The sequence below is a fragment of the Embiotoca jacksoni genome, unplaced genomic scaffold (assembly GCF_022577435.1).
Source record: "Embiotoca jacksoni isolate LCO1_2020_lvr unplaced genomic scaffold, fEmbJac1.0.p SCAF_20, whole genome shotgun sequence".
Classification (NCBI taxonomy): Eukaryota; Metazoa; Chordata; class Actinopteri; family Embiotocidae; genus Embiotoca; species Embiotoca jacksoni.
The window spans coordinates 214,548-239,800 of NW_027185341.1; the positions used below are offsets into that span (position 1 = coordinate 214,548).

The 25,253-nt window shown below is 39.4% G+C and overlaps 1 protein-coding gene across 2 annotated transcripts in view; it reads left to right on the forward strand.

The window, feature by feature from the left end:
* The window catches only part of LOC138201877 (A disintegrin and metalloproteinase with thrombospondin motifs 14), a 44,130-nt gene that overhangs the window by 11,696 nt on the left and 7,181 nt on the right, over positions 1-25,253 (forward strand). The window contains exons 3-15 of one of the 2 annotated variants that reach the window (XM_069155400.1): positions 850-1,006; positions 4,214-4,410; positions 10,686-10,769; positions 13,209-13,365; positions 15,610-15,715; positions 20,283-20,426; positions 20,601-20,733; positions 21,005-21,118; positions 21,297-21,445; positions 22,236-22,408; positions 22,619-22,752; positions 23,963-24,086; positions 24,333-24,413. In XM_069155400.1, coding sequence (XP_069011501.1) covers positions 850-1,006; positions 4,214-4,410; positions 10,686-10,769; positions 13,209-13,365; positions 15,610-15,715; positions 20,283-20,426; positions 20,601-20,733; positions 21,005-21,118; positions 21,297-21,445; positions 22,236-22,408; positions 22,619-22,752; positions 23,963-24,086; positions 24,333-24,413 — 1,753 coding nt within the window. The remainder of the gene's footprint in view (positions 1-849; positions 1,007-4,213; positions 4,411-10,685; positions 10,770-13,208; positions 13,366-15,609; positions 15,716-20,282; positions 20,427-20,600; positions 20,734-21,004; positions 21,119-21,296; positions 21,446-22,235; positions 22,409-22,618; positions 22,753-23,962; positions 24,087-24,332; positions 24,414-25,253) is intronic. The other variant, XM_069155401.1, reaches the window with a different exon arrangement.

Sequence of the window (25,253 nt, forward strand, 5' to 3'; positions counted from 1 at the left end):
GCGCCTCCCAGGAACACAGCACACATTTATTTTACATCAAGACCTTCAACTATACTGTCCATAGCTGCTTAAATATTTACTTTTAGTTACATTCAACAAAGAAGACCTAAAATATGGAGAATTTTGTTTTTATGGAAATATAAACATTGCTTTGGTTCTGAGTTATCTATCTGGAAAAATAAGCCTTTCTCCTTCTTTGTTACAGTCACATGCGGTTTAACATATCAAACCAGAAACTATTATGCTGTTTAAATAGTTACGAAAATATTTCTGTGTTTTTGGGGGATTTATGATTTTTGCGAATTGTGGTGGAAAGAAAATATTACCAGTGTAGTAACACTCATTGTAGATATGCAAATCAACCGTAAATGTCAGGCTATGATTGCCGTCTCACTGAATCAGAGAGCAGTGTCTTCTTTCTATACCTGACACTCTGACATACGGACATTTAACAGTCAGTAAGGGAGAAATTCACCTCGGAAGAGCCAGCCCTGACCATTTTCAAACCCATAATTCACTGCTTCTAAAAGAAATGCCAGGGGTGAAAGAATGGTCTATACTTCCACCACGGTGTGCTCAAGCTTACTGCTCCAACAATGTTCCTCGCGCAGATGGAAACCTATGGTTCGATTGAGACATCACTACTCATCATCTCGTCCAAAGTGGCACTCAATGAATCTCTGTGAAGGGCTAGAATGGCCTCAAATTGTGTCTACCTGCGTCACTCCACATATCCAGCCTGTCACTGAATCTTCCAATTGATCAGGCACACTATAATTACTGGCTCCAGTGGAATTACTTTCCATGTAAGGGGGAATGGTGCACTAATTTTAAACCCTCTTTTTCCAGGCAGGCCTGATCCGGACTGATAATGGAGAGTTTTTCATTGAACCCCTTGAGAAGGGCCAACAGGATGTGGAAGTGAAAGGGCGTGTCCACGTGGTGTACCGCAGATCAGCCATCAAGCGGGAGACAGGCCAGCACAGGGAGGACCTCCACAATGAAGGTAGGCGAGGGGAAGGAGCGTGATGTCAGTGGAAACAAAAAGCACATGTGGGTTTGAGTGTTGTGACTGTGTGCATGGGTGAGTAAGGGCCTGTGAATGAGTGCACGGCTGCTTCATAGTAGCTCTATGGTACTATATGAAAGAGTAATACAACATTATTGTCCTGAGGCTCACCAACATGTGAAGTATACACAGAAGCATATAATAAACAGAACAGAGAATAAATACATAGTACCATCATGAATATATCAATATTACACAAAAGCTTTTGCTCAACTTAATTAAAGGCCGAAGGGTTTGCCATGTTTTAGCCCGTTTGTTACATTAGAGATTTGAATATATTTTTCCTGTCATTTTAAAGCAGCCATTGGGTTTCATTCATTTCTGAACGACATGAAAAATGTATTAGCAGACTCCTTAAACCACCTTAACACCAAGTCTCAACTGGCAAACAGTTTTGATATTACTACACAAGTAAATGTTGGTATGGACCTGAAACATTCTGGGTTGTTTGTGATTTGTTTAAAGAAATACAATCGTCTTGGGCGGTGCTAAACTCAGGATGCAGCTATTGTGCCCTTGTAAGACATAGTTAAGGAGGTAACTTGTTTTGGTGGACCATTTGCTCGTGGGGAGACGAGCCCTGGCATTCAAATGCCAAAATCCCTGCGAAAGGCCGAAAAAAAACCCAACACAAGCAGCTCTTCCTTATTGCATGAACTCAGTCTTCATTAAAGCTTCAATCAATAAACAACATTTTACATTCAGTTAGTCAGATCAGGCATTTGTCTGGATTTAATTCAGCCGATCAGATCTCGCATAAAGCAGTTACATCACCAGCAGAGCAGGTGGTCACGCTGAGTCAGACACACCACAAGAGTTACAGACTGACAAACAGAACTAACAGCCCACATTAGTTTCCTACTGAAGTCTCCCTTTCTGTTTCACATTCTTACAAGCATGAACACACTCCTTGTCCTGCACCTCAGCCCGTTGTAACTTGGTAAAAGTGCACTGGTAACATCAGTTTGCACGCTGGATAGCTAATTAGCTGCTCATCTGCAGCATAATAGACAGCTTGTAGAGTAAGTGTACCTGCAACTGAAGCTTCTGTACAGTCAGATGCTAGTCTGCTCCTTACACTTCAGTACCGCTAACAGCACACTGTCTGAACATGACTTAACGCGGCAGAGTAAGTTTGTTCACTCTGTCTCCCGTTTTGTCTCCCGTGAAACACTGGCGTTGCAGCCTGCCGGCTGCTGTCAATCAAACAAGACATCGACACGCCCCTCCTCTCTGCCACTCTGCAAGACTTGTTTTCCTGCTTTTAATAATGCAAATATTTTTTGAAAAGCGGAGCTAATCAACATGTAGTTTATTAATATCAGATCAAATCTCTATGTTTAATGTTTAAAGAAACTCATTTAAAAAACCCCACAGAGAATTAAAACCCAACCCTGCTGAAAATAAAAAAGTGCTAGCCACCCTGGTGTAGAGATCAAAGGTGTAATACAACCATCAGTCCACTAGAGGATACCACATCAGCGTCACTTTTTAAGGTCTGCAAACAATAAATCCCAGCCTTTAATTAAAACACAACAACAATGTCACATTGACAAGAATGATTGCAGTCTTGATATTCACTGTAATTGCCAGCTGACTGATTAACATACTTAATGAAAAACAGCGTAAAGGTAAAAAATGTACTTCAATAAAACATTATTTGCCTTCAAGAAGCTAAAACTTTTTTCACTAAACCAGCCGGTAAAATGAGGAATGCTGGGCTCCAGTGGTAGTACTGGGGACCGGGGAGTGTGAGGGAGCCAGAAAAGGAAGTGACCTTTCCTTCACAGTCAAACGACCCAACTCCATCATGAATTCCTTCACTATTCGTTTCTTGCTGCAACAATAGCTTGAGCATCTGGTGGGAGCCTCTCACTACAAGTTACTCAATTTCTCCGGGGTCTGTAGGTGTAAAACCTCATTGGTCTTTTCATTTTACTCTGTAACTCTCTAGGTCATACATCTGCAGGAACAATTTTAATCAACTCATTCACCTGTTTTAAGCCTCCTTTTCTTTTTTTTTCTTTTTTTTTCTTGTCAAGGAATGTATTGCTTTCATTCTTTTATCTTAACAGGCTCGATTCTCCTGTAGAGTCCTTGAATAGTATTGAATTTATTTAAATTTTTTTAATCTTTTGTATTGCTGTTTCTGTACTTTAAATACTGTAAATACCTTCAGTCATCAACTCACATTATTGAGATGCTGTATGCATCTTTTGCAGTTGTTGAACACATTTATCATAATTTACTTTATTGCAACCGGTGCAAATGAGTCGTCAGATGTTAAGCATTTATCTGTTTTATATTTGTATTTATCTGAAATAAATTGCTTCTCAGGAGATTTTCAACGAGATAGGTCTTAAAACGAGGTTTGCAAAACACTGCAATTACATTCTCTTTGTCTGTATTGTATTTTTGTAAAATACCATGGTTTATGGATTTGATTTTCTGCTATATATATATGAGATTATGTCACGTCTCCATTTGTATCTGGCAGGCTTGAGTCTTATTCAAAAAGATTGCAATTATCCCCATTTCAGAACAACATGCTACACTTTTGTGATGCTTCAATGTTTCAAATAGGCTATTTCTGTTGTGCGTGCCCTCTTCAACTGTTCACCTTGTGCATCTCACAGTTTAGGCCATGGTCTGAAACAGTAAAATCTAGTTCATGCAGTCTAATTTTCAATAGTGTTTCAGTTCTGATACATTAAAATATAGCAACAGATAGATAACATGAATAAATATCACACAAGCTTTACGCCATGCATGAATGTTGTTTGGACATGGCGCTGTATGACTCAGGTGGGATTCATGACATGAATACAAATATCATGTTGAGTCTGCAAGCGGGGCAGCAAAAAGGAGATGTCTTCTGATTCTGCCGGCCAGCAATTTAGTCCAAAGGGAGAGCTTGATGAAAGATGGAGTGCCTTACAAAATACAGAGTCCTCAGACCTGTCAGTCAATAATCCCCAAGGATTCCAGCTTCTCATCCTGAGACTTAAAGACATTTTGTGTTTCGGGTTTGACACAGCCATGTAATATTTCACCGAGGCTGATATAACAGAGGAGATATCATGCATGCAGCAGATTCCCGCAGTCTGCGCATTGACCTGTTTATGTCCTGGTCATATTTTGCAGTGGCAGACATTGGGATCGCAGACCTCCCCGCGGCTCTGGATCTTGTCGAACATAAACTGTCTGAGTCGGAGCGCAAGAGGAGACATGCGAAGAAAGACGACTACAACATCGAGGTGCTGCTGGCTGTGGATGACTCGGTTGTGCGCTTCCACGGCAAGGAGCATGTGCAGAATTATGTTCTCACGCTCATGAACATAGTAAGTCTATTCTTGCACAAATAGCTTCTCAGATTCTCTCCACCTGCTGCTAGTTTATGCAAATTCTCAACATGAAATATGTAGGGCTGCAACCAAAGATGATTTTCAGTTTAAGTTAACTTGCAGATTGCTTGATATTTAATAGTATTCAGGATTTTAAGGAATGATAAAAAAAAAAAAAATACCAACATCACAGATTTTTAAAGGCAAAAAGTGGTGTCTTTAAATTTCTTTGTTTTTAGTCAGAATCAGTCTTTCATCAGGACGCAGGTGTCAGAACAACAAAATAAAACAAAGGATACTGCAACAAAATGGAAAAAGATTACAAAAAAATGATAAAACAACTTACTGAATCTCAACATTATGTGGTAATAGACAAACTTAACTTTACTGAGGAAGAGAAGGCCTGTGTAATGGGTCATATTTACATCATCTGCAGAGATAATGCTAAAGTTGTCAAATGGGTCCAGTGCACTCAGCGCTGTCTCACCAACAGACCAAAAGCCCCCAAATTAATAACTGGGAAGATTAAAAAAGTAATTTTTTGACATTTTCCTCTAAAATGACTGATGACCAAAATAGTTTAACATAGCCAATTAAATACTTAAAATAATTGTTGTGGCCCTAGAAATATCCTTTTTTGACATGAACACTGCTGAGTTTGATGATATTGTTGATTACATTTTCCTTTCTTTGTCTGGGCAGTGTCTGATGTCCTGTTTGACATCAGACCCTGCAACACTTGTCCCCAGTCCCCCACTTTCTTTTACTGTTGATGGATTACCGATGAGAGAGGGAAAAAAAAAAAGAAACTCTCAGCTCATTCATTATGGGTTCCACCAGCTCCTACCACCATAATCTACTTACTGGGACCAAATCCCCCAAGTCAGATTTTCACAGGGTGCTGGTTTCACTCTGTAACAGTTACCATTTGGACCATGCATGGTGGTCTGATTAGCTGCACTAGACCAATTAGAAAGTTGACTGGGAGCTGTACGGGGCAGTCATGGAAACCAGCGCCAGAGGTCCGCTTGCAGTGCCAAACTGCTTTCATGGAATGATGTGTTTGTTTAATTAGGATATTATATTCACATTTTGTTCCCAAATGCCTTCAGCAGAGAGAAATGTCTGACTTTTAATGGCTTTGGCTGATTTTACTGTAAAGTGGCTGTGAAAGAACATTATGATTGTCAGACTTTGGTGTCTAGTGCTCTCTGATAAGTACTTAAGAGTATTTCAGATCACTGGCAGGAGAAGTGAATTTAAGGAAGTCCTTAGAGTTAGAATGGACTGAGCTATTAATTGAAATCAAGTTAAAAAGTACCCTCATGCTGAGTAAAATTTGATGAGGTTAATGTGAAACTTTGAGAAAGAAAAGCGCTGTTTGGATAAGTGAGGGTCAAAACTCTTTAGTTCCACTCGTAAGCCACAGGCTTGCTGTGTCTGAAAGAGCTCTGCCCATTCAAATCCCTCTGAATCCCTACTCCGTGGCTGCAGAATGTGTAGTACCACCTGGAGAAACTCTCCCTGAGGGATTGATTACTGAACATCCTGTCTGCGCAAAGCCAAGGTGACTGCTGAGGTGCCTGCTGCACAATGGCCGTGTTGTTTGACCAGGGACCAGGTTTTGTCCATGTCAATGTGATGCTGTACACAAGCCAGAGACACCTCGCGCTTGTAGCCCACAGCTGCTATTCTCATTTTCAGCCACAAGAGTCCCGTTTCAGTCCTGTGTGCTCCTCCTGGCTTTGTAATTATCCCAGTATATACGTGGGGTTGGCCCATCCCTCAGCTGGGATCACCGGAACGTTGTGTATTTTTTTTTAAAGTTCAATGCATAGAACGGAGTCCATGAAGAAAAAAAAAAATTCAATTTCAATATTTATAAATGCTGTCATGGAACCTTTATGATACTATTTTTTTGATGCTGCCCTCATTTTTCAACAGTTTCTCTGTTTTGGGTCCAGCATAAACACATATAGGTCAGTATAGACCAGTCAAGGAATTTGAGATTGTAACAAATCTGGGAGAATTTGGGGTCACTCAAGGGTTCTCTACAGCATATATTGACCTGAATAGGCTTCTGTGAATGGAATATTTGCTTAAATGCCTTGGGTGTAACCCTGCGTCCCAGAGTAAATTTGGACCTCCACCAAGATAGCCTTTCTTCAGTGACAGAACTTTTGTTCTGCAGTCATAAATCTTTACCCAGAGAAAGCTAACCAACACTCACTTTTTGGCATTTCAGCAAAGCAGTAGCTGTCTGTTATTCTGTTTGCCATATTGTCTGGATATTTCTGTCTTCTAAAAGTCTGCAAAAGGGCAAAATACTGAAAGAACCAGAGAGAACTTGTGATGCCTCTCATTTTGAGATTCGGATCACTGATCATATCAATAAAAGTGACACTAAAACTGGTAAAAAAAAAAAAAGTTGGGACGCTGTGTAAAATGTACATAAAAACAGATTGTGATGATATACACATCATGTAAACCCATATGAAATAAAAAAAAATAGGACAAAGACAACATATCAAATGTTGAGACTGAGAAATTTGATTTTTTTTTTTTTTTTTTTTTTTGGGGGGGGGGGGGGGGGGGATAAATGCTTATTTAAAATTTGGTGTTGGCAACACAATTCCAAAAAGTTGGAAGAGGGTCATGTTTACCACTGTGTTGCATCACCTCTTCTTTTAACAACACTCTGTAAATGTTTAGGAACTGAGGAGACCAGTTGCTGGAGTTTTAAAAGTGAAATGTTGTCCCACTCTGTCCTTTTTCATATTTTGCACTGATAACAAACTAAATGGTCCCTTTCCACTTTAGCCCGGAGAAGGCGACGTCCATGATTTCCTTTGCCTGGGTCCAGAGAAGGAGACAGGGTTTCTGGATCATGTGGTTTTTTTCTTTGTTTGTTAGATTTAACCAGCATTTGTGGATGCAGCGATGAACTGTTCACAGATGATGATTTTCGGAAATGTTTCTGAGCCCATACAATGATTTCCACTACAGAATTGGGTCTATTTTTTAATACAGTGCCTCCGAAGGGCCCAAAAATCATGGCCATCCGATATTGGTTTTCTGCCTTGTCCCTTGCGAACACAGATTAACCCGGATTCTCTGAATCTGAACCATAGATAATGAAATCCCCAAATTCTTTGCTACTTTATGTTGAGAAACATTATTCTTAAATTGTTGCACTATTGGCAAACGCAGTCTTTCACAGAGTGGTGAACCTCTCCCCATCTTCACTGCTGAGAGACTCTTTTTATACTCAGTCGTGGTACTGATCTCTTACCAGTTAACCTAATTAGTTATGAGATGTTTCACCAGGGAGGTTTTTTTTTTTGCATTACCCAACTTTTTTTTTTTTTTAAATGTGTTGCTGCCATCAAATTAAAAATGAACATATATTTTTTTCTCAGTTTCAACTTTTAAAACATTGTCCTTGTTCTATTATCAATTAAATAAAGGTTTACATGATGTGCAAATCATCATATTCTGTTATTATTTACAATTTACACTTTTTTTGAAACAAGATTGTAAAGAGAGATTTCTAAATGAAACAAAATTTGAATAAAAGAAAGTTCCTGCAATAACAATTATAGCCATGGAAATGCTGTGCTATCGAATTGCACTGTAGTTCTTTTTTTATGCATCGTCTTGCCCATATGGATGACTGGCCCCTGTAATTCTGCTGCTTTGTATACTCATATACTATCTTTCATGTTGACTGGTTATTTTTACGACAGCTGATCTGCTGTAGCATTAATGAAAACATCGGCTTCACCTCAGGGCTCTTATAAACTTTGCAGTTTTGCATGGAGTGGAAGTGGGGTATACATGGGAGTTGATTGGAAATTGGGCACAGATAATTTTCAATAGTGTTTCAGTTCTGCAGACAGCACACAGGTGACTGGGAGGATGATTTAGGTCAGAGGACATCTGTCAGGTCAGTAAATAGGGAGATACAGGAGGCAGGAGTGAAACATGGAACATAAGATAGGGCTCAGAGCGAAACACCTGGACAGTCACTGGCAGAGCCAAGAAATAGTTTCAGTGTGTAACTTCCTCAAAACCACAGACAGTTGTTTTACAAGGGTTGATGAAAAAGTTTCAAGACTGCTCCTCTTCCATGTGAGTGGTAAATAGTACTGTGAAGTTCACAAACCAAGGGAAAGCTATAACTTTTGTGAGTAAGATTTCCAAGTTTTGTCGCTTGCTCAACATCAACACCTGAGTTACACATGTTTTATTGAGCACCGGTCCGGCCACACAGTGATTTCTCCATGGATTTGATAGGAGGGCGCGCATGAAATTTTGCATCAAGCTCAGGGTCACAAAGCTGGTTATCAACTTAATAAGTCAACCCATGGTTTCCCTATATAGCATATATCATTCTTTTGAGCAGCAGTTTTATATAAAAGTACATTGAAGGAAAAAGGTTGTTCTGTCAGTATAACAACTCACAGCGGATCTTCCTTCTCGAGCAGTGGGCTGAATGGCATTATAAATGTATTGTGGGTGGGATCCATTTTAACTAACAATCTGATCTAAGAGGGTCTAGGAACAGTTATATATTTGAGATAAGATTACCTGAAGCAATCTCTGGGTAATATTGTTGAAAATTGTAACCGTTAATATGAATGGTGAACACTGATTTACAACTTCCCCTGCTGTCATATTGTCTCAGTTTTTTTTTTTTTTTTTAATTTTATTCACTTTATTAATCCCCGAGGGGAAATTTCTTCACTACAGCAGTTTGGTACTTTATTGAGCAGCGAGGAAAAACTATATACTTTTGTGATTTTGGTAAACTTGTTGGAAGTTGCAGGAGTAACTCATCTGACATGCTGAAAGAAAGGAAATGATGATAAATTATTTTGAAAGCTTGTATCACAACATATAAATATATGAATCACTCACAGGCAGTCTCAACCCACAGGCCTTAAAATGCCAGTTGTAAACCATATATTACCAGTCAGGAACAACTTTAGAAGTCACATGGAGAAATGTGAGGGGTGCTTTTTGAAGCTGAATTACATCGTCTTTATTGCGACTGCATGCCTCAACTCCTTAACTGATATATGGAAAAATAAATATCTACCCAATATTCTCCTATGAACTTTATTCATTAACCGCAAAGCAAGGCGGCTGATTACCTTCACAGGGGCCCTGAGTGAGTGCCGACATGTAGAGAACATTTGATGAAAATACAACACACTTAAATGGAAATTGGGCTTCCGAGTTCGACCCTGGGTTATGTATCTACATACCACAGCATTCTTATAAAGCCAAACAGCAATCCACACATTTCTGGGTCAGCCTTCTTTGCCATTGCATAATGTGTTTCATTGGACGGTTGCCAGTCTTAAAAAAATATTTCATCACGATTCCAAGCTGGAAAAAAAATAGATCCTCATGGCTGAAGTGCTCTCTGCTGGTTCGCTGCACCTCAGAAATAAAACATAGAAGTGGTATAGCGGCACAATCAAGAGGTTTTATGCTGATGAACAATGCTGGTGTCAAACAAATGTTTTCTTCTTGGTTTAGCAGATTTTGATAAAGCAGACTGATTCTCAAGTGAGAGGTGAATTAATGGACTCGATATTAACTTTAATATAAACTTTTTACCTTTGTCGCACAAATAATTAAAAACATTATTTATCTTTTCTTAAAAGCTTCAAAGATGTTCCCTAAACAGGATAGAAAGCTGCACCTCCAGGAGCAGCAACAGAGCGAAAGTTGTGTTTATGTGCCTTTGATTACTCTCAGAATAAACCCTCACACAGGAACCGACGAGGTAAACACCGTGCGCGCTTACATAATGACACTCAGGCAAACAAACTCCACTCCTTTTTTTTCTCACCTGAGGGCCTGAGGGATTTCCATAGTTGAAGCAGCAATAATTAACATCTTTTAGTCCTTGTCGGTACCTACTTACTGATAAATGGCTATTAATTACTCAGCACTGTATCTCTTGGAACCTCCTGGAGCCATAAAGAACCTAAAGACCTCCAATTTTCTTTTGTCATGGTCTCTTGAAAGTCCTGCCTACTCTAATTTTAGCTTGCATCGAAAATGTACTTTCCTTCCCACAGACTTCGACTGCACTGTGTTTATTTCATTGCTCTGTCTTAAGGACAGCCATGTGCTTGACTGTTATTGGCCTGTGTGTGTTCTGCTCAGTATTATAAGGTGTTTTCCAATAACCTTTATTACATGCTCAGTGTACTTTTTCATTCTCGCTGACAGATGCTGTTCATTTCCTATTTTAGGTTGATGAAATCTATCACGACGAATCTTTGGGCACCAACATCAACATTGTCCTCGTCCGCATGATAATGGTCGGGTACCGGCAGGTGAGCTATGTCACACTGTTGCTCATTTCTCAACGTGCAATTATATTTTAAAACGGCTACTGAGACAAACACAATTAGTGCTCAACTGGTTTAAAACCAGAGATTGTTTTATTCCCTGCGTAGTCTGCCCTGCTGATTTATAAGAATAGAGTGATTTAAATCTATGTACAGTATTACATTTTAATTACTGCCTACAGGAAGTGGAAGTGTATTTAATTAATATTGAATTCAATTTCATCTGGAATGAAAATAAGAAAGATTGAGCTCTTTACTATGTCTGAAAATAAAATAGAAGTACAGTAGCTACAAACAATTCATCACCCTCTAATGAAAAAGATGTCAGTGTATTGAATGAGGGTCAAAGTATTGTTGTGGTCTGAAACAGGATTCAGTAACACTCCACTTCACCGAAACCTCATCTGTCACTGTCATTTTTTGTAGAGATTAAACAAACAAGATCTTCGATGTTCTGCTTTAGAGGGGCTGCTGGACTGGTTTTGTTATCTTTGGACAGAGCCGTTATAGTGGTTTCCCCCATTTCCAGTTTTTCTGCTTTGAGAGACTAATTGACATATTTAGTGTTCAGATATCACGTGATATTGATCCTCTCATCTGATTCTGGGCAATCAAAACAAATAAGGGTAATTCCTTAAATGTCACTCCATCAGTGTGTGTGTACATGCACCAAAGTAACCTGTGAACAGATAGCTTTAACAACCCGGTTTCAGTAAAGCTATGTAGCCAGATTTCTTCTAGAGAAAGATGATTTCTTGGCCATTTCTACTCGGGATGGGTCATGAGGGTTTTTTTGAATAGGCATTCAGTTAAAAACAAAAACAAAACAGTGGTTTATGTCAATGTTTCAGCCAACAGGCTTCATCCGACCGTTCTGGTTAGATGACTTGTCAAGTGTAATTTGATTATGCCTCAGGTAGTGTCAATCCCTTACTGTTTGATTTACAAGGAAGTGCAACTATCTTAACGCCCACCCCCATCCCAAAACAGCAGCAAAAACAGCTAACACAAAGGCTGAAATGTATTCAATCTCAGTGCCAAAGAACTGTAAAATGAAATTGGAGAGAAGTAAACATTGCATCATAAAAATTACATATTTCATAGCACATGGTTGTGACAGCACGAAATAATTAATACAACACATTAGCTCTGTAGGCAGTGATAGTCTGTTCATGTAACAGATGAATTATAGATCTATTATACTGGATAATGCAGAGCATAGATATTCTGAAATAGTCCCATGTGGCTTACATAATGTTATGAAAGACTTAGATGCCGCTTCACCTATAGTAAGTACTGTAAACACATTCGTTCTCATTCCTGATTGTAATGTGGGAGCATGAAGAGTAAGTAATATATTGTAATACTGAAGAAAAGCAGAGAAATCCATCATTGTTGGTTTGCTGGTAATTGAAGTTCAGCCCTTTACAGTATTTGTAGTGTTATTAAATTGTATGTATCTTTAGTTTGTTTTCCTGTTCACATGCTGCCGTTTAATGTCACCTTTGATGTATTTGGTTGTTAGCAGGCTGCAGAAAAATGCTAATGATGTACAATATACATGCACGGCAACAGACACCAGTGAGTTTCTTGCTGTACGCACATGCTACCTGTCCTCAAATGCCTTTTAATCTACATGTCTGACACATGTTGCTGGGAGGCTGGGCATTTTGCTTTTGCTTTGCTTCTTTATCTGGTTGCCAAAGCTGAGAGATGCTGTTTAGAAAGCGCCAATTAGATGAGCTCAAACATGTTGATTATGTCACCAACCCTGCTTCAAGCACATGAACAAAAGTCATGTTTTTTCCAGTTCCTCCTAGGTGCCTTAATTTCTCTTGGCCTCACACGCTCCGTGTACAATCAGGGTCGCTCTGAATTGCCCCACTATTTCATTCATGAATGAGTTCTGTTGTCAAATTGAAACACACATTTCTCAATTTCCACTTATTTTTCTCATTGCTTCTAGTTCAGTTCCCACCTGGATATTATCTGCCAGCAGTCATACCAATTCTGACGCTCCATGCCAATTTGAGGAAAACATACACACGACTGTTTTTTATGTTAACAGTGTAAATCTGGCACATTTCAGGGCACACAATATCTGCTCTCTAGGTCTTTTAGGAATTGAAGTTATATACACAGAAATCTGGACTGTTTCACTTATCATCATTCAGCCTATTAGCCCCACTCTCATGCGGTAAAGCTGATGTGTACATCTTATATTGTACAGGTGGTACAATATAAGATAGATGTCATTTTTGGCTGTGCAAACCTTCCCTCCCTGCAACTTTCTCAGTTCATGCATACCTGAAGAGAAAGTGTAATGGTGACACGGTGCCCTGTAGAGGGGATTGATGAGGTGAGACGCTACTAATTTATTCACTGTTTATTAAAACTTTGCCTCTGGTGCTTGTCATTTTGCAGTCCATAAGCCTGATCGAGCGTGGCAACCCATCTCGCAGCCTTGAGCAGGTGTGCCGATGGGCCAACACGCAGCAGCGCCGTGACCCCGACCACGCCGAGTACCACGACCATGCCATCTTCCTCACAAGGCAAGATTTTGGTCCCGCAGGTATGCAAGGTACTGTATTTTTCTCGATCGAGGCCTGTGCAGACTGAGTGCTGATATCTGCTTCCATTCACAAAGGGGTTGGCTTCAAGTCTTGCCCAGGTAAGGTCGATGGAAACTTAAAAGTGGGTGCCGCAGCAGAGGTCACGGACCCAAGTCTGCCGTCGGCAACCTCACAGGAAAATAACTACTAAATATCTTTCCAATACCTTGCTGACTTGACATTGGTGCCACCCTGGAAAAAATTTCAATTGAGATTGCTAAAGTTGAAGAAGGTTTTTGGCATGTAGAGAAAAAACAAGAAATGTATTTTTAGTTTTGTTAAGTTTGTGTATGAAGAAAAGTTTCGAATGAACAAAACTGAATAATCAGTAGAATATTCTCGATCCAACTATACATGTATGCAGTCGTGAGGAGTTTTGTGCTATACATGCTGTTCTCAGTTTAGCATTTTTCTCACCTTGTATTTCTTCTTTTCAGCCCTTCAAAAAAAAAAATTGAAGTGAGCAGCCAAACTTCCTGAGAAACTGGGTCCAGAATGAACAAACATCCTCTGTGCACAAGCTCAATATCTTGTATTGACCTGTGTATATTTTTGACTTTTAAAGCACATGTGTCATATTTAGAGGACGGCCCAAGGCTACCTGGTTTGCTTGTTGCACCTCCGGATGTTACCATAGCTGCAGTTGTGTTGTGTTCATAACAAGCCCAGCTTCTATGGCAACTTGCACTGTGCTGGACTGGACCCTGTGCTGTGTCCCAGGGTCACGAGCAGACATCACACTTTCTTGTCAAAGTTTAGCTGTGAGATGGTAGGTTCTATGTTCAAATACAGATATTGGGGCTGTTTGGTAAATAGAATGAGTTCATGGTACAAATGGAGATGCAAAAAGTCTCACTGTATCATTAAGTGCTAATGAGCTAATGAGCCACATTTACAAACAACCCAATCCTGTGAAGGATTTCTAGTGTTTGTGAACTGCTGAAGGATTTCCCAGGCAGAATGTTTCAGTGTTTGAGTTTATCAACCAGATGACAGAGACCAACCCTCTCCTCACTCTTGACATCAACAGTAGAAAAACACACTTATGATCATAGCTGCTCATGCACCTTTTCGCTTCCATGTGCAAAGCTCCAAACGGCCTCATCATGGGAATGCAATCTGCATTCTCCTGAACTCCTTTTATCTGCCTTTCAGATAAACAGTTTTGCTCGACAAATGCTTTCATGTTTTGCTATCTCACTTGCAGCCTTAATGCGTCGATTTTGCTGTCATCTATGAGTAGACCCATCAATCATCTGGATCAAAAACTGGTCTTCATAAATATCATCCTGTAGCAAAAACCCACACTCTGCTATGACTGAAATAACTTGCTGCAGATATTTCTCTTTTTCAGCACCATCAACATAACCTTATATACATGCCTTTCAAGAGTCTTTATCACCAGCTGTCTGCCTGCTGCATTTTCTGCTTTTTACCTGCATGCCAAAAAATGGTCTTGTGAAGGTCAGAAAGCATGAATATTATCTGAGAGCCGCCATAAAGAAGGCCGGAACGAGCGTGCTTCTGAACCAAACCAAATGCGCTAAGCTGAATCTCTGCACACCTCTTGATCGAGTTATGTTTTAATGTCTGTGCTTTGCTTCAAAGTTTGTGGTCCTGGTGTGAAAATGTTGTGAGACGCCGGGCGGGTGTCTGCTGGGTAATGATGACAGGGCTTCTGAAAGTGCTTTGGGATTTTCTTTAGGTATAGTGAGGCAATGTTGCATACACAAGCTGTGACACAGAAGCTTCAGTCTCCTTCACACTCTCTCCACTTGATCAAACTCTCTTGCTATTCATTAAGCAAAGATACTTTTAAGATTTAGACATAAAGCCTTCAGTATTTTAGTTGTTTGGCATAGCCTAAAGATGTACTGTGATACCATTGAATTGCATCTGGCTCTGAATACAGAATATCAATGACACTTTGTTAACCTTGTTTGAACATAATGATTCAGTTACTTGTACTTTTCAGTCATTGAATGAGGGTCCATCATTTCTTTAGCTCACCTTGAGTCAGTTCGAGTGTTACTGCCTGAATGCAACCTATGAGATCATTACTTATATATACAGTGTGTGGACCTTTTTATGTAAGTTCAATAATGCCACATAGAGAGCAAATTTTCCACCCTATCGCACTGCATGAGAATGTCACCACCTCCACTCTGGTGCTTGATTATTTGGGCTGTGTGGTCTTTTTTTCTGTTGCCCAGGTTATGCTCCAGTGACGGGGATGTGCCACCCACTGAGGAGCTGCACTCTGAACCACGAGGACGGCTTCTCCTCCGCCTTTGTGGTTGCTCACGAAACCGGCCATGTGTGAGTAATGGCATCATGATGAAAGGGCCTGCAGAGTCTCGCAGGATCTGACTGCATTCAATTAAGCTGATAATTTTGCATGGCAGTGTATAACTGTCGTCTATAATCAAACTTTAACGAGGCTCTGTTGTCTTAGAAAACGAAGCATCTGGTCTCCAGGTGCCAACTCTCCTTTTTATGTATGATTAACGAGGGTAGTATCAAGGTGGATAAACATGTTTCCAAAATGTCAACCTGTTTTTTTATTACTGCAGTTTTTTGGTATTTTTGCTTTTTTTTTTTTTTTAAATTATGAAAGGCAGTGTGGGTGTAGACAGGAAACCAGGTAAGAGAGAGGGAAGTGACATGCAACCATGCAGCACAGGCTGAAATTGACCTATAATTACAGTGCATCCAGAAAGTATTCACAGCGCTTCACTTTTCCCACAGTTATGTTAAAGCCTTATTCCAAAATGGAATAAATTAATTTTGTTCCTCAAAATTGTACACACAATACCCCATAATGATAACGTGAAAAACGTTTTTTTGACATTTTTGCAAATCTATTAAAAATATAAAACGAAAAAAAAAAATCACATGTACATAAGTATTCACAGCCTTTGCCATGACACTCAAAATTGAGCTCAGGTGCATCCTGTAGACCTCCGAGACAGGATTGTATCAAGGCACAGATCTGGGGAAGGGTGCAGAAACATTTCTGCAGTATTGAAGGTCCCAATGAGCACGGTGGCCTCCATCATCCGTAAATGGAAGAAGTTTGGAACCACCAGGACTCTTTCTAGAGTTGGCCGCCCGGCCAAACTGAGCGACCGGGGGAGAAGGGCCTTAGTCAGGGAGGTGACCAAGAACCCGATGGTCACTCTGACAGAGCTCCAGCGTTCCTGTCTCGGAGGTCTACAGACAATTCCTTGGACTTCATGGCTTGGTTTGTGCTCTGACATGCACTGTCAACTGTTGGACCTTATATAGACGATGTGTGCCTTTCCAAATCATGTCCAATCAACTGAATTTACCACAAGTGGACTCCAATCAAGTTGTAGAAACATCTCACGGATGATCAATGGAAACAGGATGCACCTGAGCTCAATTTTGAGTATCATGGCTGTGAATACATGTACATGTAATTTTTTCGATTTATATTATTAATAGATTTGCAAAAATTAAAAAAAAGCTTTTTTCACGTTATCATTATGGGGTATTGTCTGTAGAATTTTGAGGAAAAAAAATTATTTAATCCATTTTGGAATAAGGCTGTAACATAACAACATTTGGAAAAAAATGAAGCGCTGTGAATACTTTCCGGATGCACTGTAAGTGGTATCTGCCTGAACCATTAAGCTACCAGTACCCCCAACCTTGTCTTTTATGAAAGGTACATCAGTGAAAGTAGTTACCTCCACATCTGTGCAGCTCTCTGGTTAATTTTTTAAAATCAGTGTAGCAGGCTAGGTCCAATCCAATAATTTATTGAGCTGTTGTTATAATTATACGCAGCTTCAAATAGCCTGCTTCTCCTCTAATGAAGCTCTGAAAGCTTATGCGGTACTGTAAGTGCTGACTGCCACATCACATAAAAGAGCAGGAGAACATGTCAACAATGTCTTTATCGGTCAACAGTGAACAGGGGAAAGGGTTCAAGCCTCTGCTGAGAGACCTTTGAATCATCAAGCACAACCAAATCAAAGGCTGAAGGCATCATACTCGCCAAACTGGACAACAGTGACACGATAATGTTTGGTCACCAGGTAGATCTGAGTACCTGTTTTGTTTTTGTTTTTAAGCCCGTAACCCTGAATATTTCCACCACACTGACTGACTAAGAAACATAAAATGCAAATGTGAACATCGGTCAAAACAGCCATCAAATATTCTGAACCCTCCACACAGAATGACGCAATTAATTGCGGAGGGATCCAAGAGTTCAAAACTATTCAAATGTATTGATTACATAATCAAGAAAAGTGAGAATGTAAATTAAACTTTCATTAAAAAAATAAAAAAATAAATAAAAATAACAACAGTCTTTCATTTCCAGAAGCAAATGTGCTAAACTGTCCCTGCAACAAACTGTGGTGAACAGTGTCCTCTTGCAGTAAGAAACAGAACAACTTTTCAATGAATGTTAACAAAAATCAGGATGAAAGTGATTTACTCTTTTTAAAATTCAGACTATTTGCCATTAGAAATCAAATAAATAGTATTCCTACTGTTTGAAGTGCAGAGAAAACTAGTGTCCATTTTTCTGTCACTGTCCTCACTGTCCTTTTCATATAATTGCAGTGGAGCTTACCTAGATATCAAAATAGATGGAACATAATGAGCAAGATATAATGGACATTGTGTAACTTTAACAATAATCTTTTTTATTCTTCACAAAGCACCAAAACAGATTCGGACATATGAATGAAGAATACTGCTAAAATGCAAGTAATCCTTCATTAAGCATTCAGACAGAAAATACCTGATTGCCACGCTGAATAGTAGAATCTTATTCTTCAGTAAGTAATATGTGCACTTCTAGTACTTTAGCAAGACTGACTCTTGTTCTGTAAAATCACGTTTTTAAAGGAAAATGTGATATTTTCTTCACTTACTGACCTAGAAAGCTTCATCTCATAGGTCCTGTTTAAATGATGTGTTGTACAATTAATTTGTATTTTTGGACAGTTTTACTGATGTAAAGGGTTTTATTGGATTTCCATCTTCTTCATCAGCTTATTTGAAGGCTTGTCAGCGTTTTCAGAAGCAGCTAGACCTGTTCATCTGAATCATCTAATTCAGTTTCAAACATTTCCTCCCCATATGAGGCATGAATTTCACAATGGATAAATTCATGACATAAATCCAAAACCTTTTCTGAGATATGTGTGGAGAACTTTTGTTCGTGCTTTGTCAGAAATTGACCTTATTTATTTTTGGTAATCCTGAAATAGGTTTTGTTACGTATACATCAGAGCAGCACAGTGTTTCTGTGATGTCCTTAAAGCTGTCGACCCGCGTTAAAACCAGACATGACTAGCTGGGTCCTGTCTGTGTGCTTTGGTGTCCTCAGTCCAAACTCATGAAAAGAACACTGCAGTAGGTGGGTTTTAGCTCTGTGATCGGCTGATAGACAACTTCACTGCTGCATCATCTGCCTTTATGGCCAGTTTACACCGGAACAAGCTTCAGCTTTCCATGACCCTGATCAGGATTAGGTAGAATTCAAGCTGTATGGATGAATAAGTGCTAATCTTTCAGCACACAGACACGTTATGTTTGTATCATTCAATAAATGATCAATATGCAATAAGGAAAACACATATTGATTTTCCTGAAGCAACCAATGGATCATTGATTTAATGTAGCAATGATCAATACTGTCCATCAATTGTTGATTACATTTGTGTGTGTGAAAGTTCATCATTGCTCACAGTGATGAACCAGCAGAGAATCATCACCTGACTCTGCAGCTCCCCTCGGCTCTAACGAGGGGTTTAGTATGTATTTGTTGTTTTGATCTGACCACCCGCAGCTTAATTTGATTTACTGTCATCCCTCTCATGGTGTTACTATGGGCCACAGCAGGCAACTGTTTATATACACAGTTTGTCCAAGGACACTCCGAATAAATGTATAGCTACATGGTGAACATGCATATAGCTGGTAATTTATTAGATTCACCTATTTTAAACTAACGCAATCCAGATTATGCACTGTAGGTCGGATATTTGTGATGGTAATGTTTAGTTTTTGGTTCTACTATTTTGTCAACAAAGATGCCTTCCTGTGTTGTCACCTCCAACAGGGATGAGACAGGTTACTGCAGGGTATTTTGTAACCCCTTGTTGACAGTATTTCACTTCAATGTCTCAACATGGAGCTAAAGATGATATAAAGGAAGGACAGATGGTGGCAGCACTGTTGAGGATTTCTTTTTAATCAGTCTCTGAACAGCTGAAGCATGTTCCTGTGGTTTTCTGTCCACATTTTGTGAAATAGATGAGTACCTCCTGCAGTAATGGCCAGTATGGTCATCATTTTGAGGCTTTGTCTGTGCGTCAATGGAGCTAAAATCCTGGCAGTGGTCAGGTTCCACCAACGCCAGGATTTCTTGATGTGCCTGTCTGAAAGGTGCTCTGGGATTTTACCGTTCAAAAGATTTTTTTATTTAAAAAAAAAAAAAAAAAAAATGCGCCCATGTAAAGTGAATATTATAAGTAATCATGGAATTTCTTTATTTCCTTTTTATTGCTGGGAGTTGGAAGAGAAGATTTGGCTCCATTCTTAATAGGGTCAATCTTCTGGTGCTGTTTGTTGTTAAAGATGTCTAAAAACAGAAAAAAATTATCTTGTTCCAAATAATACCAGGATCAGAATATCGATACCAATTCTTTTTTATATTAAAATAGTTTTTGTGTAAGTAGCGTGCGTTACTGAAAGCAGCAGCAGAAAATGAAAGAATGTATGTGCTCAGGACGTGATCGATAGTCAGGACAAGACTTAGTGTTGATCTGTGGACCCTTGGAAAGACACATATTCACTCTGCTTGCGCTCCTGTTAAATATACTTGTCTTCCCCCTTTTAGGTTGGGCATGGAGCATGACGGTCAGGGGAATCGTTGTGCTGATGAGACCAGTATGGGCAGCATCATGGCACCTCTTGTCCAGGCAGCTTTCCACCGCTATCACTGGTCACGTTGCAGCAAGCAGGAGCTCAATAGATACATCCAGTACGTTCTGCCTCTCCCATTCCACTATTCCTCATTTTCTCTTGGCTGCACAGCTGTTGGTGTGAACTCAGTGTGTTATTGATTTTTTTTTTCTTTTCTCGTGCGGTCTCCTGTCCAAAGATCTAACATGATATTGTCACATTTATGAAGATATTATTCTCATCTTTTCCTCAGCTCCTACGACTGCCTGCTGGATGATCCCTTTGAACATAAGTGGCCCAAACTTCCTGAGCTCCCTGGGATAAATTATTCAATGGATGAGCAGTGCCGCTTTGATTTTGGTGTTGGTTATAAAATGTGCACAGCTGTAAGTCCGCCACACAGTGTGATAAACAAAATAAACATGACGTATATATATATGACGTATATATACATGACGTATATATAATATATATATATATATAATGTAGCATTAGAAAAGAAATCGGTGTAATATTATAATACAGCACAAATACAATGGGATTTAAAAGAACAATAAAAAAACAACAACATGTACCTCATTTCTCACTGTCATGACTTACTTTATAGTTATTTCCAAAAAGAATAGCTTAAGCTTAAAATTGCTGTTTTCCTCTTAGTTTCGAACTTACGACCCCTGCAAGCAACTGTGGTGCAGCCACCCCGACAACCAGTACTTCTGTAAAACCAAAAAAGGACCTCCGGTAGACGGGACAGAGTGTGCACCCGGAAAAGTAAGAAATGTCACTCCAATTATTGTGTGTGGGTGCGTGTACAATAATTGCAAAGTGGAGTTCTCTGAAGAAATTAAATGGGGAGAAAATAGTCGTCAGCTGTTATTTGTCGAGACATCCTTTTCTTTCTTTCGGCCTCTTAGTGCTGTCTTTTCTCCTGCCTTTGTCATATTTTCAGTGGTGCTTCAAGGGCCATTGCATCTGGAGATCCAGCCAGGAGCCTCAGGGCCACGATGGGAGTTGGGGCTCCTGGTCAAAGTTCGGCTCTTGCTCCAGAACTTGTGGAGGTGGAGTTCGCTCTCGCAGCAGACAGTGCAACAACCCTTCGTGAGTGTGGAACTAATTCTGGGTGGCCCGTAAAAAGGAAAAGAGAACACACTGAAACTAAATCGGCTACTTATTCAGGGCCAAAATAGTTCATTTGATGTTCAATCAACAGATGATGGTACTGTAATAGTGATTACAGACCAGAATAGCAGGGCTGGTTTTGTCACTATGTATTGTGTTCACATTGTAAAGGATGTCTAGTGATAGAGATATATTATGAAGCAGCATTATGACTTACATTCGACAGCACATATCCATGTATCATTTCCTCCTGTTTTTGGACTTCTTGTGATTATTTCATGAAGTTAGACTTGAGTTTTAAACTGGGATGAGGTCAGTGATAAAATTAGATTTACTCAGAAAGTTTGTATGAATACTCAAGCGTTCAAATTTTGAAGTGTTGATGGACTCTGTTGTTCCACAATATGGTTCAACAGGGAAACAGAAATAAATACTTAACGCAGGAAAAACTTGCAAGAAATTGCAGATGATGGTGATAACTCAATCTTTGAAGTGGATTTTCCCTTCCGCTTGTTACATTAAATTGCTGGCTATAGCTGTCACTCCATGTCTTACATTATTTTCTGTATCCTCTTTGGGCTTTTGGAGTCTTGGCGGATATTCTGTTTGTTCCATTTCATAACATTTTAAATATGTCGAAGGATCCGGTTTCAACCACCTAATTTTAATAGACTTACAACTCATTTTCTGGAATTACACCAAGAAGGATTAGTTGTGAATCTTTGGGGATATCATGATGGAAGGCATCGTTTTTTTTGTCATTGGTCAGGCCTGCCTACGGTGGTCGCGACTGCCCCGGCTCTGTTTTCGACTACCAGATGTGCAACACGGAGGAGTGTGCTGGCCCTTACGAGGACTTCCGTGCTCAGCAGTGCATCCAGAGAAGCAACAAATACCACAAAAACGTCAAGCACACCTGGCTGCCGTATGAGCACCCAGATGGTAAGTCTGTAAAGAGTGAAGCAAAGTTGGCTCTCCGTTTCAGAGCTTGACATTTTTATGCAAAGCGGCAAGTGGACTGATGATATTTGCAGGAGCAACCGTGCGCAAGCACATTCGTAGGTGTTATCATTCCTCTGGGACCTGTTCATTTCTTTGTCAGATTCTTGAAGATACTGGAATGAATCGAAGTGTGTGTTTGTGTGTTTTCAGAGGCCCGTAAATGTGAGCTGAGCTGTAAGTCAAAGGATACAGGAGAGGTGGTGTTCATGAACCAAGTGATGCATGATGGGACACGATGCAGCTACTTAGACCCCTTCAGCGTGTGCGCTCGAGGAGAGTGTCTGGTAAGTGTTTACTCTGTGGACTCACCTTTTTGACACGTAAAATACGCCTTTGAGTATTAGTTTATGTCTAATGGGATTTTTACCAGAAGGAAAATATCATCCAAAATTCTTCTAATTACACCAACTCCTTTTAACTTATTGAAAAAGCTATGAAAATACAAATGTTGTTCACGTCTTTTACTTCACTGAAAAATCCATTATCTTTGTGTTTTTGCAGAAGTTTTTAAATCACATCACCCAAGCTAGTGGTTACAAAATATCATGCTCGAACATTTACATCTCAGCTTCAGATTGAAGATGAGCAGAGAAACCTTTTCTCAATTATGAAAATGAAATGTGAAAATTGTCTTTTAGTGTCAGACTTTGCATTCAGATTATTCCGCACTAAGAAGGCCAAACATCCAAGAGCAGTAACAACAAACTAAGCACATGTCTGCTTAGAAGGGGACTTTAAATATCATTTATTTTTCTAATTCCCTAATCATGTATAATCATTCGTTATCTCAGAGAATACTGACATTTTGTAAATGCCAATTACACAACAAAAACGTGCCAAAATATCATTTAAAATTCAGCACTAATGTTAACATAAACATGTCACTCTAAAAATAAACATTTCAAAATAGAATTTTATACTGTGTAAACACTACAATACTACAATAAATCAGATTTAAAATTGCCATTATTTTATTACCACACTTATTTCGATGCCAGTTTTGTACCAGAGATCCGCATCCTCATATAGCAAATAGTCCAGAGGAATTTTTTACTTTAGCTGAGCCGAGCTTTGCAAATGCGATTTTCCCTGCACTGCTTTAACCTTTAGTAGAGAGTAATTTGATGACGAAAATAGTGTCCTTAGGAGTTAAGCAGATATTTGATGACTGAACTGTAAAAATTATGAATGAAATAATGCACAACTCTGCACTTTCATCTGACACACACGCAGAAATTTTTATTTAGTGTCATTATTCACCTTGGACAGAATGTTGAAAGTTTTAGGACAGGTGCTCAGTGTTGTGGCTACGCTCCTATTATGTCCAGGTGTTTCCAACAGGCTTCATCTTTAACCAGACACCATCCAAACCAGATGTGTGCTGCGTTTCCCCCATGGCACCATTTGCCCCGCACAGTAATTTAAGTCTGTATAAAAGTCAGATGCAGCAGTGTGATGGTTTTGATTGACTGTATCTGCTCTTATCCCTCACAGCATGTAGGCTGCGACAAGGAGGTTGGCTCTTACAAACAAGAGGACAAATGTGGAGTGTGCGAGGGAGACAATTCTCACTGCCGCACCGTGAAGCTGACACTCACCAAGACCCCCAAAAAGAATGGTAAGCAACAACTAAACGGAGAGACCAGTGCTGTAATTGATGTCGACATTTCAGCTCAAAACTGCTCATCCATTAACCAGTGATATATCTTCATCCCGGTTCCTGTGTTTGACCACATTTGATTGTGAAAAAATGGAGCAAACTTTCTGTCTCAGTAACATGATTCAGAAAATATTTGGCAGCTCATTATATGTCCGCTTTTTAAGGCTGCCAGGTGAACCATGATGTGTCTCTTTGTCTTGTTAGGCATGCTGAAAATGTTCGACATCCCAATAGGAGCCCGCCACATAGTCATTGAAGAGAACGAGACATCTCCTCATATAATAGGTGAGTGTTGGAAAAAAGATAAATGGTTTGTGAGGAGAATTACTGGCCAAAATACAGGTATCTAGACTGTAGTTGCTGGATGATTCACCCTGTGAAAGTAGCTACATAATTTCATGGATTGCTTCAGACCAGAGAAAAAAGTCTCCACAGTCTGAAAGGTAATTTTACCCAAAACACCCACAGTTAAAATGAATCAGTGAGTTGTTTTGCCCTAAAGGACATTATGAAAGATTTCTGTTGTGCAAACCAACGTTATACAGATGTACAAGTGACTCTTGAACATGCAGCCCAATGAATTAATCAATTGGTTGCTTCAAATGTGCAGCACATGTTGTTTCATTGCCTACATTAATACAATTTGATCAAATTACCACTAATCTGAAACAAAATCAAACAAGTTTATACAAGATTAGATAACTCTCTAACTGTCTTTGACATCGGTAAAAAAAAACAACTTCAGAGCTAACAGATTAAAGTGGGACTTCACTAAAATCTAAAATCTTGCTTCTTCATAAAGGACAGCAGTGTATTTGTAGCAGCTGTAATGACAAGGCAAAAAGAAGAATATCTACAGCAACTTTGCTGCACACTCCTGCACCACAATGGATTTCTGCGCCACTGATCCATATGTTTAGCATATTTTAAACAACAGCTTACGGCTAAAAATAGCTTCTGTTTTGTCACAAGCTGTAGTCTTGTAATAAATTAGCATATTTAGCAATTTTACTTTACTGAATGTATAAATCTGTTTTTGAGGAAGTGAATTATACTGCAGGCGTAGTTTAAAATATACCGGTCAAGCTTAAATAGCACATTTATACTCAAAACGTCAATTTTCAG